Here is a 20,918-nt window from a genome sequence, read left to right on the forward strand (position 1 = left end):
AGGAGACAAGGAGAGGAAGCCACTATATACTATTGAGACACAGCACTAGTTGGTTTTATGACTTTGTCGACGTGTGTCTGTGTGTTTCATCACAAGCTTCAGGGTTAGATGTGGCAAAAAGGAAGAGAGCGCACAGTAACTCTATATTGAGTGATTTATTTTGAGCGTGAGCGAGAGGAGAGAGGGTAAGTGGACGGGAGACCTTGCAAATCCTTTGTGTGGGAGGCTTCCGCATACTCCATCTCTCTCTCCTCTCTCTATCTCTCATGTCTCTGTCGGCCTCCAATAATACTCCCTCTCAGTGTTCGGTAAACAGAGCAGCATCATAAACAACCGACCGCAGCAGAGCACAGGACGGACATTTCCCACATTCTCAGGTCAAACGGCTGTGTGATCAGATGAGATACCAGATAAATAAATCTCTCTCTCTCTCACACACAAACACAGATTCAAAAACAGCACTTCGGAGATGTTTTATAGCAGTTACAGAGAGTTGAAACAGGGATAGACACCGGTGTCCCATTGCTGTACAGAAACTCCTATGTAAGCAGTACAACTGATTCATCCTGATCATCTTGCTTACTTAAACACCTCGTATTAACTCCTCAAACACCGTGACCCTGATGACTGACTCACCAAACAGATTGAACAGCAATGCAGAAAGAGAGAGCTAATAGATTCCTCAAAGTGGCCTGATGCTCTGATACCCTAGCTATGGGCCCTGGTCAAAAGTAGTGCACTACATAGGGAATAGGGTACATTTGAGACGCGGCCTATCTCTATTGCTGTGCGAAATCAGCTCAACCTGAACAAAACCCATTAGAGCTCTCTTCACTCAGGTCTTTAACGACATCCTGTGGTTGCGACATTCAACCATTACCTGGCAGTAATGGACTCTGTGTGGCTGGCTCATGTCCCTGGGAGAGAGAAAGCGAGGGACAGAGGGAGGGCGGGTGCGAGCGAGAGAGAGAGAGAGAGAGAGAGAGAGAGAGAGAGAGAGAGAGAGAGAGAGAGAGAGAGAGAACGATACTGTTGATAACAAGATAGAGAGTGTGTGCCTGTGTGCATCGCCTTTACGTGAGTATGTGTGTATTTAGGCCAATCAAGTGATAGTGGGAGCAGTTATAGCGGAGACAGAGATCAGGGAGTAGAGAAGTATTGATCTTGATGGGTTTAAACACAGGTCGCATACAGACCAAGAACACAGAGAGAAGTCACTGAGTGCACGCATAGGCACACACGCACACACATGCACGCGCGCGCACACACACACACACACACACACACGCACACGCACGCACACACGCACACACACGCGCACACACACACACACACACACACACACACACACACACACACACACACACACACACACGAGAGACCCAAGGGAACAGCTTGTCAATATCTGTCATTGATTGAACAGCTGTAGGGTTGTACAAGAAGCATGTACTGTAAACCCAGGCCCTTATTTCACAGTAACTACATTACCTATGTGATTCTGCATACAGGTTTAAAACTGCATATAGAGGAAGAAAGCTATGCAAACTAGAGGAATCCATTTTCCAGTACACTAGAGAGCAGCGTTTGTTCTTTCCATCGGAATGGGACGTGTTCTCTTCCTCTCGTTCTTTTTTTCTCATCATTTCTCCTCAGAGACACTGAAAGGCACATGAGACCAGTTCAGGCGTAAGCACGGCTGTGTGTAATGTGTGAGTGTGTGTGGTGGTGTGTGTGTGTGTGTGTGTGCATGTATGTGTCTATGTGCACGTGTGCGTGCCGGTATGTGTGTGTGTACAGATGGTGAGCTGGGTCCACAGGCAGAACTGAGTTAGCCAGGTGGAAAATGAACAGCCCGACAGTTACAGACTGGCTGACATCCAAACTGCAGCACTCCACGATTACTACAGTTAACAATACACTAATACGGTATTACCCCAGTACTCTACACTATTACCACAGTCAACAATACTCTAATACAGTATTACTACAGTACTCTACACTATTACCACAGTCAACAATACTCTAATACAGTATTACTGCAGTACTCTACACTATTACTACAGTTAACAATACTCTAATACAATATTACTACAGTACTCCACACTATTACCACAGTCAACAATACTCTAATACAGTATTACTACAGTACTCTACACTATTACCACAGTCAACAATACTCTAATACAGTATTACTACAGTACTCTACACTATTACCACAGTTAACAATACTCTAATACAGTATTACTATAGTACTCTACACTATTACCACAGTCAACAATACTCTAATACAGTATTACTACAGTACTCTACACTATTACCACAGTTAACAATACTCTAATACAGTATTACTACAGTACTCTACACTATTACTACAGTTAACAATACTCTTATACAGTATTACTACAGTACTCTACACTATTACCACAGTCAACAATACTCTAATACAGTATTACTACAGTACTCTACACTATTACTACAGTCAACAATACACTAATACGGTATTACTACAGTACTCCACACTATTACCACAGTCAACAATACTCTAATAAAGTATTACTACAGTACTCCACACTATTACCACAGTCAACAATACATTAATACGGCATTACTACAGTACTCTACACTATTACCACAGTTAACAATACACTAATACGGTATCACTACAGTACTCTACACTATTACCACAGTCAACAATACTCTAATACGGTATTACTACAGTACTCTACACTATTACTACAGTCAACAATACTCTAATACGGTATTACTACAGTACTCTACACTATTACCACAGTTAACAATACTCTAATACAGTATTACTACAGTAATCTGGTCTACACTATTACTACAGTCAACAATACTCTAATACAGTTTTACTACAGTACTCTGGTCTACACTATAACTACAGTAAATATGACTCTACTACAGTATTACTACAGAATTCTACACTTACTACAGTCAACAATACTCTAATACAGTATTATCACAGTACTCTACACCAGTGTACTCCAACCCTGTTCCTGGAGAGCTACCCTCCTGTAGGTTTTCAATCCGACCCCAGTTGTAATTAACCTGATTCAGCTAATTATTGGAATCAGCTGTACTAGATTGGGGTTGGAGTGAAAACCTACAGGATGGTAGCTCTCCAGGAACAGGGTTGGAGAGCCCTGCTCTACACTATTACTACAGTCAATAACATTCACTGACACAGTACAATACTCACACATTCCGATAGCTACAGAACAATCAGAAGGAATTAGTCAAATAAAAGTGCAATAAAACAACTTTGTGGTAAAGTTATCCTCCGACGAAGGGTGGTTTATCCTACTTTCAGAAGGATATACCAGAATGGGGCGTCAGGTAGCCTAGTGGTTAGAGCATTGGACTAGTAACCGAAAGGTTGCCAAATTGAATCCCTGAGCTGACAAGGTAAAAATCTGTCATTCTGCCCCTGAACAAGGCAGTTAGCCCACTGTTGCTAGGCCGTCATTGAAGATAAGTATTTGTTCTTAACTTACTTGCCTAGTTAAAAAAAGGATGGCTGCCGTTTTATGGGCTCCAAACCAATTGTGCTATTTTGTGTGTTTTTTTCGCATTGTTTGTCACTTATTTTGTACATAATTGTAATGGCTCTCGTTTGTAGAATGAAGAGTGGACCAAGGCGCAACGTGGTAGGCGTGCATCGTCTTTTTATTGACGACACCAAAACAAAATAACAAAGACAAAAAAACAAAAAATGCATCATTCTGGCAGGCAACAGTAACTAAACAGAAAACTAGATCCCACAAAACCCAAAAGGAAAATGGCAACTTATATATGATCCCCAATCAGAGACAACAATAGACAGCTGCCTCTGATTGGGAGCCACACTCGGCCAAAAACAAAGAAATAGTAAACATAGACTTTCCCACCTGAGTCACACCCTGACCTAACCAAACATAGATAATAATGAGGATCTCTAAGGTCAGGGCGTGACAATAATGTTGATGCTACTGAAAAGAGCTTCTGGAAATCAGAACAGCGATTACTCACCTCTTTAATGAATCTGACGAGAAGGACATAATGCTGTTCCCAGACAAAGTCCGAATCCCTGTTATTCACATGAAGAAAATAAGGAAATACAGGGGGCGGAAATCAAGAGGCCTTGTGAGAATTTGTCGACGAGTGGGTAACCCGCCTCCACCATCCGTTCTATTGGCCAACGTGCAATCACTGGAGAATAAACTGGATGAGCTTCGTTCGAGACTATCCTACCAATGGGAAATTAAAAACTGTAATATCTTATGTTTCACCGAGTCGTGGCTGAACGACGACACAGAGCCGTATAAGTCATAAGCAAACAAGAAAATGCTCATCCAGAAATGGCATTCCTAGTAACCGGGGCCTTTAATGCAGGCAAACTTGAATCCGTTTTACCTCATTTCTACCAGCAGGTCACATGTGCAACCAGAGGAAAAAAACACCTTTACTCCACACACAGAGACGTGTACAAAGTTCTCCCTCGCCCTCCATTTGGCAAATCTGAACATAATTCTATCCTCCTGATTCCTGGTTACACGCAAAAACTAAACAGGAAGTCCCAGTGACTCACTCAATATGGAAGTGATCAGATGACGCAGATGCTACGCTACAGGACTGTTTTGCTAGCACAGACTGGAATATGAGTTTGAAGGTAGGCTTTGAAATACATCCACATCCACTCAAATGATGTCATTTAGCCTATCAGAAGCTTCTAAAGCCATGACATAATTTTCTGGAATTTTCCAAGCTGTTTAAAGGCACAGTCAACTTAGTGTTTGTAAACTTCTGACCCACTGGAATTATGATACAGTGAAATAAATGAAATAATCTGTCTGTAATCAATTGTTGGAAAAATGACTTGTGTCATGCACAAAGTAGATGTCCTAACCGACTTGCCAAAACTATAGTTTGTTAACAAGAAATTTGTGGAGTGGTTGAAAAACTAGTTTTAATGACTCCAACCTAAGTATATGTAAACTTCCGAATTTAACTGTATGTGAGAATGCTGTTCATTGACTACTGCTCAGCGTTCAACACCATAGTGCCCACAAAGCTCATCACTAAGCTAAGGACCCTGGAATTAAACACCTCCCTTTGCAACTGGATCCTGGACTTCCCGACGGGCCGCCCCCAGATGGTAAGGGTAGGCAACAACACATCTGCCATGCTGATCCTCAAAATGGGGGCCCCTCAGGAGGGAGTTGCCAAGACTGTGTGGCCAAACACGACACGATCATTAAGTTTGCTGACGACACAATGATCATAGGCCTGATCACCGACAGCGATGAGACAGCCTATAGGGAGGAGGTTAGAGACCTGGCATTGTGGTGCCAGGACAACAACCTCTCCCTCAACGTGAGAAAGACAAAGGAGATGATCGTGGACTACAGGAAGAGGAGGGCCGAACATGCCCCCGTTCAAATCGACAGGGCTGTAGTGGGGCAGGTTGAGAGTTTCAAGTTCCTTGGCGTCCACATCACCAACAATCTATCATGGTCCAAATACAACAAGAATGTTGTGAAGAAAATATTTGGCATGGGTCCCCAGATCCTCTACAGCTGCACCATCGAGAGCATCCTGAGCGGTTGCATTATCACCTGGTATGGCAACTGCTTGGCATCCGACCATAACGCACTTCAGAGGGTAGTGCGTACAGCCCAGTACAACACTGGGGCCAAGCTTCCTGCCATCCAGGACCTATATACTAGGCAGTGTGTTAGAGAAAGGCCAAAAAAATTGTCAGAGTCTCCAGTCACCCAAGTTATAGACTGTTCTCTCTGCTTCAGCATTGCAAGCACTACTGGAGCGCAAAGTCTAGGTTCAAAAGGGTCCTTAACAGCTTCTACCCCCAAGCCATAAGACTGCTGAACAATTAATGAAATGGTCACCCAGACTATTTGCATTGAAACCCACCCCCTTTGCTTTTACATTGCTGCTACTCACTGCTTATTATCTATGCATAGTCACTTTACCTCTACCTACATGTACAAATGACCTCAACTTTTTTTTTCTTACTTTAGTTTATTTAGTAAATATTTTCTTAACTCTATTTTCCTAAAATTGCACAATGTTCCTGCCGCTCTGCCCTGTTGTGAACTTTGAAGCAGCTTCCCCAAACCCTTCCTCACTGTTTCTGGATTACTGTTAGGCTAGTGTCAGGCTACCTGGGTTCTACTGACTTCAACAGGTGATGTGAACCAGTGTGCCATCATTTACATTTCAATGTATAGTTTGCCATTAGGCCAGCACAGATCTCTTCAAATCCTCTAGGGGTGGAAGCCCAAGCTGACCTGCTTCCCTGTCAGACACACTATCTTTGAAGCAGGTACAGATATGCGTACCACATAACAGATACGATTCTATGTTTCTTTACATGGGATTTGAACTCACAACCTCCTGGTTCACGGCATTCTTAACTTCCTGACACACCACCACGTGACTTATTCTAGGGTTTTCTGTTTTAATGTTGACCCTTAATCACTACGATAAATCAAATCGTTTTTCGGGAGTTGACTTTTAACAGAGCTGCATTTCACTTTGAAGTGTAAAGTCTAGGAATACAGGTGAAACCAGTCATTGACACTGACGTGACGTAGCTTGGAATTGTATGAACCAAGAGGTTGTGAGTTCCAATCCCAGGTGAGGACATGTTGAATAATAATTTCCATATAAATGCACAATGTAATCAAGTATGTTGAAAACATTCTGTGTTATGAGCACAATTTTAATGTGTGGGCGTTCCTAACTTACGTCTTGTCACGTTAAAGCTATGTTTGGGCTAACCAAAAAATGTTATGTTCAGGTATCACTTTGACCCGAAAAGTTTAGTAAACTATAAAAGTCTGTGGAACCAGTTACTAAATAATAATTGGTTGAATCAACAACAACAACAAAAAGTACAGTGTACACAGATGAAAACATACACACCGGTAAAGAGCCCACCTGTTTGGGAGGATGGGTGGTCTCCTGATAGCATCTCATGGTACCCAACGTGTACGCCTTGTTCATCATAGCACCAATGCACACAACCAGGGACCAATGCCTAACACTAAACACCCGATGCCTGACTCCTGAATCTCTTCGTCTCGGCCGCAGTAGCTGCCCTACTATGGTGCCTGTCCTCCCTCCCTCCTCAGAAAGTAAACTGTCACTCCTCTCTTTTCTCCCTCTCTCTTTCCCTTCCTCTCTCACACCCTTCTCTCCTCTGCCCCAACTGTACCACATGTGCAGTCAGTCCCGACAACCCTCTGGCCCTCGCCTGCTCCTGCCTCAGCCAATCCTGTGAGAGAATGCTCCTAGGTGCTCCTCCACTCGTCGCTCCGCCGAGGTGGGCAGACAGACAGGAAGCATTTATATAGAAAATAGCCTGTTGCTAGGAGACGCAGGGATAAAGAGCAAAGTGAGTGCTACACAATAAAAATAGTTATTTGGGTTAAATTGGACGCAACAACGCGTCATCCCGTCCTACGAGTTTCCCTTTGATTATTAATAGTGTGAAAAGACGAGAAATAATACAAGTGGGTGATTTGCATTAGTACAGTGCTACCCACACATCACAGACATGTCTCAGTAGTCTAAAGTGGCTTCATCCTCTCCTCGTGTCCCCCATCTTTCATCTTCTGTGACACTGAAGACACAGCTGAGAGCAATAGGATGAGGCTTTTTACCAGGTATTTGCTTTCACTAGTACAACGTTTTCTCATGAGTAAACAATGAATAAGGAGCGATGAAGGGGAGGATATGAGCAGAAGAGATGAGGAGAGGAAGCCACGTTAGACTATTGAGAGCATGGCAGTGCATTCATCAATCAAATGTATTTTATACAGCCCTTTTTAAGAGCAGCAGCTGTCACAAAGGGATATACAGATAACACGATCTCACAGTTTGACACGGTTTGACTTCGGTATTGTAACACAGACGCTGGGAGACGAGAAGCAAGTACGGGTGTGGATTTAATAATAAATAAACATGGAACTAAACACGAACAGCATCTGGACATAAGAACAGGAAAATAACAACAAGGCTGACTGGGGAATGAACCTGAGGGAGTGACAGGTAGAGGGATGGAAATCATGGAAGTGATGCAGTCCAGGTGAGTCTCATGAGGGGCAGGTGCACGTAACGATGGTGACAGGAGTGGGGGAGTGGGAGTAAACGTGACAGGTATTCAAGTGTTTTCCAGGTTTAGGAATTCATTTCCGAATGGGTACGGTAAGGGTTAAGGTTTGGGATAGGGTTAAAAAAAATATATATTTAAAAAAGAGTTCCTAGTGCTGGGACTGAGCAGGCGACCCTCAGAGCCGGAGCTCGCTGGTTTCTCCTATCCACTATCCCCATCCGCAATGCCTCAGCAAGCCACAAGCCTACTTAATGGTAATAGTCCTTACTGTTGCACCTAGTGGCCAGTTTTAAAGGCATCTCCCGACGCCCTGGGTACCTGGACGAATGTCAAATATCTCCTTGGATCTCGAGTGACCTGGCTGGACACCCAACCTAAAACACCAAAGAGCAAGCAATGCAGAGGTAGAAGCACAGAGGCTAAGAAAAAAATCCCTGGAAAGGCAGGAACCTATGAGGAACCGGGTTCCGAGGGGTGGCCAGTCCTCTTCTGGCTGTGCCGGGTGGTGATTATAAGATTACATGGTCATGTAGGCAAGATCGTTGTTTAAGACGTTGAAATGTTCATAGATGACCAGCAGCGTCAACAGTTCAACACCTCAGGAGTAAATGTCAGTTGGCTTTGCATAGCCGAGCATTCATATCAGGGACTGAAGAGACACTGTGGGATGAGCGATACATTCTCTTTCTAGACCTGCTCTTTTCTGAGCTAAAATACACACATATAGACACTCCCATTCCCAGATGGGACAAGACTGGAATAATGTCAATATCCCAATATCCCAATGCTTATGCACACTCAGACACATTGTTCAGCCAGTTCTAGTGTCATTTATTTCTCTACATGTTTCCATTATTACATATATTTTTGGAACGTATGCCTATAAAATCAATAATCTCCAGTTATTCCCCATTTACTGCAGTCTACAGAGTTGCATTTCCTACTGTATGCCTATAGCATCACCATCATCTCTAATAATAACTAGGGGAAGGGGGATACCTAGTCAGTTGCACAACAGAATGCATTCAACCGAAATGTGTCTCCCACATTTAACCCAACCCCTCTGAATCGGAGAGGTGCTGGGGGGGCTGCCTTAATAGACATCATCGGTGCCCAGGGAGCAGTTGTTGTTGGGGGTTAACTGCCTTGTTCAAGGGCAGAATGGCAGATTTTTCCAATTGGCCAGCTCGGGATTTTAACTATTGACTTTTCAGTTACTGAGATTGACACAGATCTAGGATTAGTTTATCCTCCCCTAATCCTAACCTTAACCACTAGGGGAGAAAACCACAAACTGACTTTAGATCAATGTTGAGGCATGCAATTTTATGTTGCTCTGTAATTGCCTGACTCTTAAAACAAAACCACCCACCTAAAGGAACGTATTTAAGTATTTCCTGATCAGACTGAGACAGCAGTTGCTCCATCTGACCAGGGGGGAGGGAGAGAGGGGGAGAGGCGGAAAGGAGGAGAGGAGGGGATATGCACGCAAGCACTGGTCAGTCAGGTGGAGAAGTGAGAAGTAGTGTTATCGATTTCTCGCTCCGTCAGTGTTCATTCAATACGGTTAGAGACAGAAGTATTCTCCATCCTTTCTCCCCCTCCTCCCTCCCCATCACTGTACTGACCTGAAGTGTTCATTCAATAAAGAGTTAAGCATGTTCCCCCTTTCTCCCCTTCTCTGTCCTACCTGGGATCCCCGGGCACCCCTCTTGTGGTCCCATTCAGTCTGTGAGATCATCTGGAGACGAGAGAGAGACACCAGTTTAGAGTGCATTCACCATTACCCTCCAGTCTACTCCAGTCTACTACTGTATTACAGTATCTTCTTCTCTATCATCCTCCACTATCTCTCCAAGCCCCCTCCCCCCCCTCCCTCCGCTGAGGGCTAAAAATAAATGCGAGGCGGTGCTGATGAAGAAAAGAGCGCATTACCTACGCTTGCAGGCTTCATCTTCATCTACGTCCCCCTCTCATTCCTCCCTTCTATTCCTCTATTCAACACTTTCTATTTTGTTCAACAAGGCTTTAATGTCATTTCACAGTGAGGCTGGGGCGTACCGAGCCTTTCAGCACAGCATAATGGCCTCTGCCAGGCTAAAACTTTAATCACTCTAATTAGCAAATAGACAACACACAGTACTAACATACACACACACACTAACCTCCCTCCTGAAGGCACGCCATGCTAAGTGCAGGCTCGTTTACACTCGCATCGCCAGATAGGAAGCATCGCAGAATCAACATCACAGCATCATTGCCATTTTGCTGACAGATACAGAGACTAGTTTACCCTGGCATAATCTTCATGGTAAGGCAGGGGCAGGAGAATTATTATATATTTTTATTTTATTTAACCTTTATTTATTTAACAAGTCAATTAAGAACAAATTCTTACTTACAATGATGGCCTACCAGGGAACAGTGGGTAAACTGCCTTGTTCAGGGGCAGAACGACATAATTTTTACCTTGTCAGCTCGGGGATTCGATCCAGCAGCCTTTGCGGTTATTGGCCCAATGCTCTAACCACTAGGCTACCTGCCGCGAAGAGGGAATCCATAAACTGACGGAAATATACAGTAGCTTGAATATTCCCACTGTTTGAACCGATGTGCAACAAGGTGAACGAGTCCCTCTAAAATCAGTTATATTGTCTCTGATTTGAGTATCTGCTTGCAGGGAGCAAAGAGGTGTCCTCGTATTATAAGTGTCCAGTCTTTTGCAGTCTGATGGGGCGACTTAACTCAGCTGTTGAGAATGAGTCCTGCATTGACTAGCTGACTGTGTCTGTGGACGGCCGGCTGTGCGTTACCTACAGTAACATTACATAACACTTCTTACTTCTGGGGTCCTCACCCAGATTCCCATTGAGCCACAAACTCAACCACGATTACACCACAAACTCAACCACGATTACACCACAAACTCAACCACGATTACACCACAAACTCAACCACGATTACACCACAAACTCAACCACGACAACCTTTTCAAAAAGAGTCAGGGGAAACAACATTTATTTATAAAAGGATAATTCCGATACTTTTTCTCTGGGTGTTTTTTTTTTTTTGCCTCTCCCACTCTCTTGTCCTTTGGCGAAGAGGAGAGGCTGGTACTGTAGTCGTCTCCCTCCCTCAGTAACACTGACCCCAGTCTTTGTCCTGAGTCCCCTTACCCTAACCCCTACTAATGACAACTCAACGCCAGTCAAGCCCCTAACCACCACTCAACATCCTGGTTAACTAGACAGGTGTTGTATCTACTTAATACAGCTGGGGGGAAAAAATACATATTCTGCTTCTAGTCCACATATGTGTTCTCTCCCTCTGACCACACTGTAGTTAGCTGCGTATGTCGTTACAATATATATACACACATAGGTTTTAATACCAGGAAACATACAGAGAGGCTAATGATCAGAGATCTTCTCCGTGGTTGGATGGGGAGTCTCAGCCAAATGCCCATTAAGTGAACCAAGTCTACAATGTAGGCTATGTCCGACAGCTTTGAGCTTCTCTCATCTGTCAAAGACGTCTCTCAAGCGTCAACATTGTTTATGACTGTTTTCCTAGACTTCCAATAAAAACCTGTAGGTCTATATGTTATATTATGGTCTGTCTGGGCTGTTTTCCTAGAAATGCAGCAGAGTAACTTTCAGTAAAAATAGAGGCCCGGGGCTGTACCTTTCATTTGATTGAGTTCTCTGGTAAAATCATTAGAGAAGTAGCATTTGAAAGAGAGCAGTGTTCCTTTCCATGGTTTAGGATTTTAAACTGTTTCCAGTTTTATCCAGGGACCGCTTTAATGTATCGTATAAATAAGAGTCATTTAGGAGACACTTTTATCCAAAGTGACTTACAGTTGACACATGATACAGTAGCCCACTAAGAAATCAAACCCACTATACTCCAGTGATAGAGACTGTGTACTAGTCACGACACGCTAATCAACGGAGCCATCAGAACCAACCAGTTCTAAACAAGTTACCAGTAACAGAGTAACTGGGTCCCGTGTGGCTCAGTCTGAGTCCCGTAATGGTCGAGCACGGGCGCTTGCAAAGCCAGGGGTTGTGGGTTCAATTCCCACGGTGGACCAGTATAGAAATGCTTGCACTGACTACTGCAAGTCACTCTGGATAAGAGTGTCTGCTAAATGACTCAAATGTTAAAAAGAAGTCCCTGGTCAGAAGAACAGGAGACATTGGACCACCACTGAACCAGAGGGGAGTGAGTAAGCAGTGAGTGTACAGCTCATGAAAATCTAATGAGCAAACAGAGAGCCTGATATGTCCTCCTACTAACTCTAAGTGTTTTGTTCATTTAGACAGAAAGAGAAATGTAGAGCATTAAAGAACTCTCAGGGAGGATGACAAAGGATGAAGGGAGCATGATAGAGGATGACAGAGGATGGAGAGGCAGAGGTGCAAACGAGAACTCTGTCTGTGTGTTAAATGACAGATGAGGCAATCTACCTAATAAGAGGATGATGATGCAGTGTGTTTAATTTACCATGAACAAAACACCAACACTGGTATTGACTCTCTTCTCTCCAGTCTCTCTCTCAAGTCTCTTTTTCTCTCTCTACAGCCTCGATCTCCATCTCTCTCGCTTCAGTATCTCTCTTCACTCTCGCTCTCTCTCTCTTCACTATCTCTCTCTCCAGAATATCTCTCTCTCGCTAACTCTCTCTTTGGTACATCTCTCGCTCTCTTCAGTATCTCTCTCTCTCAATTCAGTTCAATTCAAGGGGCTTTATTGGCATGGGAAACATGTTAACATTGCCAAAGCAAGTGAAGTAGATAATATACAAAAGTGAAATAAGCAATAAAACTTAACAGCAAACATTACACTCACAGAAGTTCCAAAAGAATAAAGACATTACAAATGTCATATTATGTACACCACCATTCAAAAGTTTAGGGACACTTAGAAATGTCCTTGTTTTTCGAAAGAAAAGCACATGTTTTGTCCATTCAAATAACATCAAATCGATCAGAAACAGTGTAGACATTGTTAATGTTGTAAATGACTGTTGTAGCTGGAAACAGCTGATTGTTAATGGAATATCTACATAGGCGTACAGAGGCCCATTATCAGCAACCATCACTCCTGTGTTCCAATGGCACGTTGTGTTAGCTTATCCAAGTTTATAATTTTAAAAGCACAGCTGAAAACTGTTGTTCCGATTAAAGAAGCCTTAAGACTAGTTGAGTTTCTGAAGCATCAGAGGGATCGATTACAGGCTCAAAATGGCAGGAAACAAATAACTTTCTTCTGAAACTCGTCAGTCTATTATTGTTCTGAGAAATGAAGGCTATTCCATGCGAGAAATTGCCAAGAAACTGAAGATCTCGTACAACTGTGTACTAAAAAACATGAAAACATTACCGAATACAAACAGTGTAGCTATTCCCTCCGCAGGGCAATCAAACAAGCTTAGCGTCATTATAGAGACAAAGTAGAGTCGCAATCCAATGGCTCAGACACGAGACCTACTGTTGAAGTCGGAAGATTACATACACCTTAGCCAAGTACTGTTACGGCTTTCTTCGGTAGAAGGAGAGTCGGACCAAAATGCAGCGTGTAGATTTCGATCCATGTTTAATAACACAACGTAAACACGAATCAATACAAAAAACTACAAAACAATAAACGTAACGAAAACCGAAACAGCCTAATTCTCGTGCTCATAAACACGGACACTAAGGACAATCACCCACGACAAACTCAAAGAATATGGCTGCCTAAATATGGTTCCCAATCAGAGACAACGATATACACCTGCCTCTGATTGAGAACCACTTCAGACAGCCATAGACTTAACTAGAACACCCCACTAGCTACAATCCCCATACATACACACCACACACAAAAACCCATGCCACACCCTGGCCTGACCAAATAAATAAAGATAAACACAAAATACTTCGACCAGGGCGTGACAAGTACATTTAAACTCAGTTTTTCACAATTCCTGACATTTAATCCTAGCACAAATTCCCTGTTTTAGGTCAGTTCGGATCACCACTTTATTTTAAGAATGTGAAATGTCGTAATAGCAGAGAGAAGGACTTATTTCAGCTTTTATTTCTTTCATCACATTCCCAGTGGGTCAGAAGTTCATATACACTCAATTAGTATTTGGTAGCATTGCCTTTAAATTGTTTAACTTGGGTCAAATGTTTCGGGTAGCCTTCCACAAGCTTCCATAATAAGTTGGGTGAATTTTGGCCTATTCCTCCTGACAGAGCTCAGTCAGGTTTATAGGCCTCCTTGCTCGCACATGCTTTTTCAGTTCTTCACACACATTTTCTATAAGATTGAGGTAAGGGCTTTGTGATGGCCTCTCCAATACCTTGACTTGCTGGTCCTTAAGCCATTTTGACACAACTTGTTTTGTTTCATCAGACCAGAGGACATTTCTCCAAAACGTACGATCTTTGTCCCCATGTGCAGTTGCAAACCGTAGTCTGGCTTTTCTATTGCGGTTTTGGAGCAGTGGCTTCTTCCTTGCTGAGTGGCCTTTCAGGTTATGTCGATATACGACTTGTTTTACTGTGGATATAGTACTTTTGTACCTGTTTCCTCCAGCATCTTCACAAGGTCCTTTGCTGTTGTTCTGGGATTGATATTCACTTTTCGCACCAAAGTATATTCATCTCTAGGAGACAGAATGCGTCTCCTTCCTGAGTGGTATGACGGATGCGTGGTCCCATGATGTTTATACTTGCGTACCTTCAGGCGTTTGGAAACTGCTCCCAATGATGAACCAGACTTGAACCAATTATTCTTCTTAGGTGTTGGCTGATATATTTTGATTTTCCCATGATGTCAAGCAAAGAGGCACTGAGATTTAAGTTAGGCCTTGAAATACATCCACAGGTACACCTCCAATTGACTCAAATGATGTCAATTAGCCTATCAGAAGCTTCTAAAGCCATGACATAATTTTCTGGAAATTTCCAAGCTGTTTAAAGTCACAGTTAAGTTAGTGTATGTAAACTTCTGACCCACTGGAATTGTGATACAGTGAATTATAAGTGAAATAATCTGTCTGTAATCAATTGTTGGAAAAATGACTTGTGTCATGCAAAAAGTAGATGTCCTAACCGACTTGCCAAAACTATAGTTTGTTAACAAGAAAATTGTGGAGCTTTAATGACTCTAAACTAAGTGTATGTAAACTTCCGACTTCAACTGTATGTGGCAGGGTCTACAGTCAATCACATATTACAAAGAGAAAACCAGCCCCATCGCGGACGGGTCTTTGAACATCCAACGGAGCACCATTAAATCCATTTTTGAAACATGGAAAGAATATGGCACCACAACAAACCTGCCAAGAGAGGGCAGCCCACCAAAACTTACGGACCAGCCAAGGAGGGAATTAATCAGAGATGACCCTGAAGGAGCTGCAAAGCTCTACAGCTGAGATTGGTGTATCTGTCCATAGGACCACTTTAAGCTGTACACTCCACACAGCTGGGCTTCATGGAAGAGTGTACATACAAATTTAAAAATAAATTAAAATAAGCAAACGGCACGTGGGAGACTCCCCAAACATATGAAAGAAGGTACTCTGGTCAGATGAGACTACAATTTAGCTTTTTGGCCATCAAGGAAAACGCTATGTCTGGCACAAATCCAACATCTCTCATCACCCCGAGAACACCATTCCCACAGTGAAGCATGGTGGTGGCAGCATCATGCTGTGGGGATGTCTTTCATTATCAGGGACTGGGAAACTGGTCAGAATTGAAGGAATGATGGATGGCACTAAATACAGGGAAATTCTTGAGGGGAAACCTATTTCAGTCTTCCAGATATTTGAGACTGGGACGGAGGTTCACTATCCAACAGGACAGTGACCCTAAGCATTATGCTAAGGAAACATGCGAGTGGTTTAAGGGGAACATTTAAATGTCTTGGAATGGCCTAGTCAAAGCCCAGACCTCCATCCAATTGAGAATCTGTGGTATGACTTAAAGATTGCTGCACACAAGTGGAACCCATCCAACTTGAAGGAGCTGAAGCAGTTATGCCTTGAAGAATGGGCAAAAATCCCAGTGGCTAGATTACAGAGACATACCCCAAGAGACTTGCAGCTGTAATTGCTGCAAAAGGTGTCTCTACAAAGTATTGACTTTGGGTGGGTGAATAGTTATGCACGCTCAAGTTCTGTTTTTTTGTCTTATTTTGCATCTTCAAAGTGGTAGGCATGTTGTGTAAATCAAATCTTTCAAACCCCCCAAAAATCTATTGTGAGGCCTCCCGGGTGGCGCAGTAGTTAAGGGCGCTGTACTGCAGCGCCAGCTGTGCCACCAGAGACTCTGGATTCACGCCCAGGCTCTGTCGTAACCAGCCGCAACCGAGAGGTCCGTGGGGTGACGCACAATTGGCCTAGCGTCGTCCGGGTTAGGGAGGGTCTGGCCGGTAGGAAAATCCTTGTCTCATCGCGCACCAGCGACTCCTGTGGCAGGCCGGGCGCAGGTCACGCTAACCAAGGTTGCCAGGTGCACGGTGTTTCCTCCGACACATTGGTGCGGCTGGCTGCCTGGTTGGATGGCGCTGTGTTAAGAAGCAGTGCAGCTTGTTTGGGTTGTGTTTGGTAGGACGCATGACTTTCAACCTTCGTCTCTCCCGAGCCCGTACGGGAGTTGTAGCGATGAGACAAGATAGTAGCTACTAAACAATTGGATACCACGAAATTGGGGAGAAAAAGGGGTAAAATTCAACAACAAAAAACAACAAAAAATCTATTTTAATTCCTAATTTTACTCTGCATGCATTATTTGGTGTTTTACGTTGTACACAGAGGATATTTTTGCAGAATTCTGCATGCATAGTCTCAATTTGGTGTTTGTCCCATTTTGTGAATCTTTGTTGGTGAGCAGACCCCAGACCTCACAACCATAAAGGGCAATGGATTCTTTAACAGATTCAAGTTTTTTTTGCCAGATCCTAATTGGTATGTCAAATTTTATGTTCCTTTTGGTGGCATAGAAGGCCCTTCTTGCATTATCTGTCAGATCGTTCACAGCTTTGTGGAAGTTACCTGTGGCGCGGATGTTTAGGCCAATGTATGTATAGTTTTTTTGTGTGCTCTAGGGCAATGGTGTCTAGATGGAATTTGTATTTGTGGTCCTGGATACTGGACCTTTTTTGGAACACCATTATTTTGGTTACTGTCAGGGCCCAGGTCTGTCAGAATCTGTGCAGAAGATCTAGGTGCTGCTGTAGGCCCTCCTTGGTTGGTGACAGAAGCACCAGATCATCATCAGCAAACAGTAGACATTTGACTTCAGATTCTAGTAGGGTGAGACCGGGTACTGCAGACTGTTCTAGTGCCCTCGCCAATTCGTTGATATATATGTTGAACAGGGTGGGGCTTAAGCTGCATCCCTGTCTCACCCCATGGCCCTGTGGGAAGAAATGTGTGTGTTTTTGCCAATTTTAACCACACACTTGTTGTTTGTGTACATGGATTTTATTATGTTGTATGTTTCCCCCAACACCACTTTCCATCAATTTGTATAGCAGACCCTTATGCCAAATTGAGTCGAACGCTTTTTTGAAATCAACAAAGCATGAGAAGACTTTGCATTTTTTGGGGTTTGTTTGTTTGTCAATTAGTGTGTGCAGGGTGAATATGTGGTCTGTCATACGATAATTTTGTAAAAAGCCATTTTGACATTTGCTCAGTACATTGTTTTCACTGAGGAAATGTACGAGTCTGCTGTTAATGATAATGCAGAGGATTTTCCCAAGGTTGCTGTTGACGCATATCCCACGGTAGTAATAGGGGTCAAATTTGTATCCACTTTTGTGGATTGGGTTGATCAGATGCCAGAGCTAAGGATGATGTTAAAGTGTTTTAGTATAGCCAATTGGAATTTGTTATCTGTATATTGTATAATTTCATTGAGGATACCATCAACACCACAGGCTTTTTTGGGTTGGAGGGTTTTTATTTTGTCCTGCAGTTCTCTCTCGTCAGTCAGTCAGTCTCTCTCTCGTATCACTCTCTCTCTCTCTGTCTCTCTCTCTCGTATCACTCTCTCTCGTATAACTCTCTCTTGTATAACTTTCTCTCTCTGTCTCTCTCGTCTTTCTCTCTTGTATCAATCTCTCTTGTATCACTCTCTCTCTCTTCAGTATATCACTCTCTCTCTTCAGTATCTCACTCTCTCTCTTCAGTGTCTCATTCTCTCGCTCTTCAGTATCAGTATATTTTGTCCTGTAGTCATTTCTCTCATCAGTCAGTGTCTCTCTCGTATCACTCTCTCTCTAATATCTCTCTCTCTCTCTCGTATCTCTCTCTCTCTCTCTCTCGTATCGATCTCTCTCTCTCTCTCTCTCTCGTATCGATCTCTCTCTCTTTCTTTCTCACATTGCTCTCTCTCTCTTATCTCTCATATCGCTCTCTTTCTCTCTCTCGTATCGCTCTCTCTCTCTCTGGTATTGTTATCTCGCTCTCTCTCTCTTCAGTATCTTGCTCTCTCTCTTCAGTATCTCGCTGGGTCTCTCTCTTCAGTATCTCGCTGGGTCTCTCTCTTCAGTATCTCGCTGGGTCTCTCTCTTCAGTATCTCACTCTCTCTCTTTCAGTATCTCGCTGGGTCTCTCTCTTCAGTATTTCGCTCTCTCTCTTCAGTATCTCGCTGGGTCTCTCTCTTCAGTATCTCACTCTCTCTCTTCAGTATCTCGCTGGGTCTCTCTCTTCAGTATCTTGCTGGGTCTTTCTCTTCAGTATCTCGCTAGGTCTTTCTCTTCAGTATCTCGCTGGGTCTCTCTCTTCAGTATCTCGCTCTCTCTCTTCAGTATCTCGCTAGGTCTCTCTTCAGTATCTCGCTCTCTCTCTTCAGTATCTCGCTGGGTCTCTCTCTTCAGTATCTCACTCTCTCTCTTCAGTATCTCGCTGGGTCTCTCTCTTCAGTATCTCACTCGCTCTCTCTTCAGTATCTCGCTGGGTCTCTCTCTTCCGGCGCCGACAGAGATGGCCGCCTCGCTTCGCGTTCCTAGGAAACTATGCAGTTTTTTGTTTTTTTTACGTGTTATTTCTTACATTAGTACCCCAGGTCATCTTAGGTTTCATTACATACAGTCGAGAAGAACTACTGAATATAAGATCAGCATCAACTCACCATCAGTACTACCAAGAATATGTTTTTCACGACGCGGATCCTGTGTTCTGCCTTACAAACAGGACAACTGAGTGGATTCCATGCAGCGACCCAAAAAAAAAAACAACTCCGAAAAAGAGGGAAACGAGGCGGTCTTCTGGTCAGACTCCGGAGACGGGCACACCGTGCACCACTCCCTAGCATTCTTCTTGCCAATGTCCAGTCTCTTGACAACAAGGTTGATGAAATCCGAGCAAGGGTAGCATTCCAGAGGGACATCAGAGACTGTAACGTTCTTTGCTTCACGGAAACGTGGCTCACTGGAGAGACTCTATCCGAAGCGGTGCAGCCAACGGGTTTCTCCACACATCGCGCAGACAGAAACAAACATCTTTCTGGTAAGAAGAGGGGCGGGGGCGTATGCCTTATGACTAACGTGACATGGTGTGATGAAAGAAACATACAGGAACTCAAATCCTTCTGTTCACCTGATTTAGAATTCCTCACAATCAAATGTAGACCGCATTATCTACCAAGAGAATTCTCTTCGATTATAATCACAGCCGTATATATCCCCCCCCCCAAGCAGACACATCGATGGCTCTGAACAAACTTTATTTAACTCTTTGCAAACTGGAAACCATTCATCCGGAGGCTGCATTCATTGTAGCTGGGGATTTTAACAAGGCTAATCTGAAAACAAGACTCCCTAAATTTTATCAGCATATCGATTGCGCAACCAGGGGTGGAAAGACCTTGGATCATTGTTACTCTAACTTCCGCGACGCATATAAGGCCCTGCCCCGCCCCCCTTTCGGAAAAGCTGACCACGACTCCATTTTGTTGATCCCTGCCTACAGACAGAAACTAAAACAAGAGGCTCCCACGCTGAGGTCTGTCCAACGCTGGTCCGACCAAGCTGACTCCACACTCCAAGACTGCTTCCACCACGTGGACTGGGACATGTTTCGTATTGCGTCAGACAACAACATTGACGAATACGCTGATTCGGTGTGTGAGTTCATTAGAACGTGCGTTGAAGATGTCGTTCCCATAGCAACGATTAAAACATTCCCTAACCAGAAACCGTGGATTGATGGCAGCATTCGCGTGAAACTGAAAGCGCGAACCACTGCTTTTAATCAGGGCAAGGTGTCTGGTAACATGACCGAATACAAACAGTGCAGCTATTCCCTCCGCAAGGCTATCAAACAAGCTAAGCGCCAGTACAGAGACAAAGTAGAATCTCAATTCAACGGCTCAGACACAAGAGGCATGTGGCAGGGTCTACAGTCAATCACGGACTACAGGAAGAAATCCAGCCCAGTCACGGACCAGGATGTCCTGCTCCCAGGCAGACTAAATAACTTTTTTGCCCGCTTTGAGGACAATACAGTGCCACTGACACGGCCTGCAACGAAAACATGCGGTCTCTCCTTCACTGCAGCCGAGGTGAGTAAGACATTTAAACGTGTTAACCCTCGCAAGGCTGCAGGCCCAGACGGCATCCCCAGCCGCGCCCTCAGAGCATGCGCAGACCAGCTGGCCGGTGTGTTTACGGACATATTCAATCAATCCCTATACCAGTCTGCTGTTCCCACATGCTTCAAGAGGGCCACCATTGTTCCTGTTCCCAAGAAAGCTAAGGTAACTGAGCTAA

General features: G+C 43.8%; 1 protein-coding gene across 2 annotated transcripts in view; it reads right to left on the bottom strand.

Annotated features, from left to right (window-relative positions):
- LOC110490286 (phosphodiesterase 3A, cGMP-inhibited) overlaps positions 1 to 20,918 on the bottom strand; it is an 84,619-nt gene that overhangs the window by 30,868 nt on the left and 32,833 nt on the right. The window contains exon 2 of one of the 2 annotated variants that reach the window (XM_021563586.2): positions 9,828 to 9,878. The exons of the other annotated variant lie outside the window; for it this stretch is intronic. Within the exon in view, the coding sequence (XP_021419261.2) occupies positions 9,828 to 9,878 (51 nt within the window). The remainder of the gene's footprint in view (positions 1 to 9,827; positions 9,879 to 20,918) is intronic. 2 annotated transcript variants of the gene reach the window in all.

Source organism: Oncorhynchus mykiss, chromosome 15 (assembly GCF_013265735.2).
Source record: "Oncorhynchus mykiss isolate Arlee chromosome 15, USDA_OmykA_1.1, whole genome shotgun sequence".
In the NCBI taxonomy this organism is placed as follows: domain Eukaryota; kingdom Metazoa; phylum Chordata; class Actinopteri; order Salmoniformes; family Salmonidae; genus Oncorhynchus; species Oncorhynchus mykiss.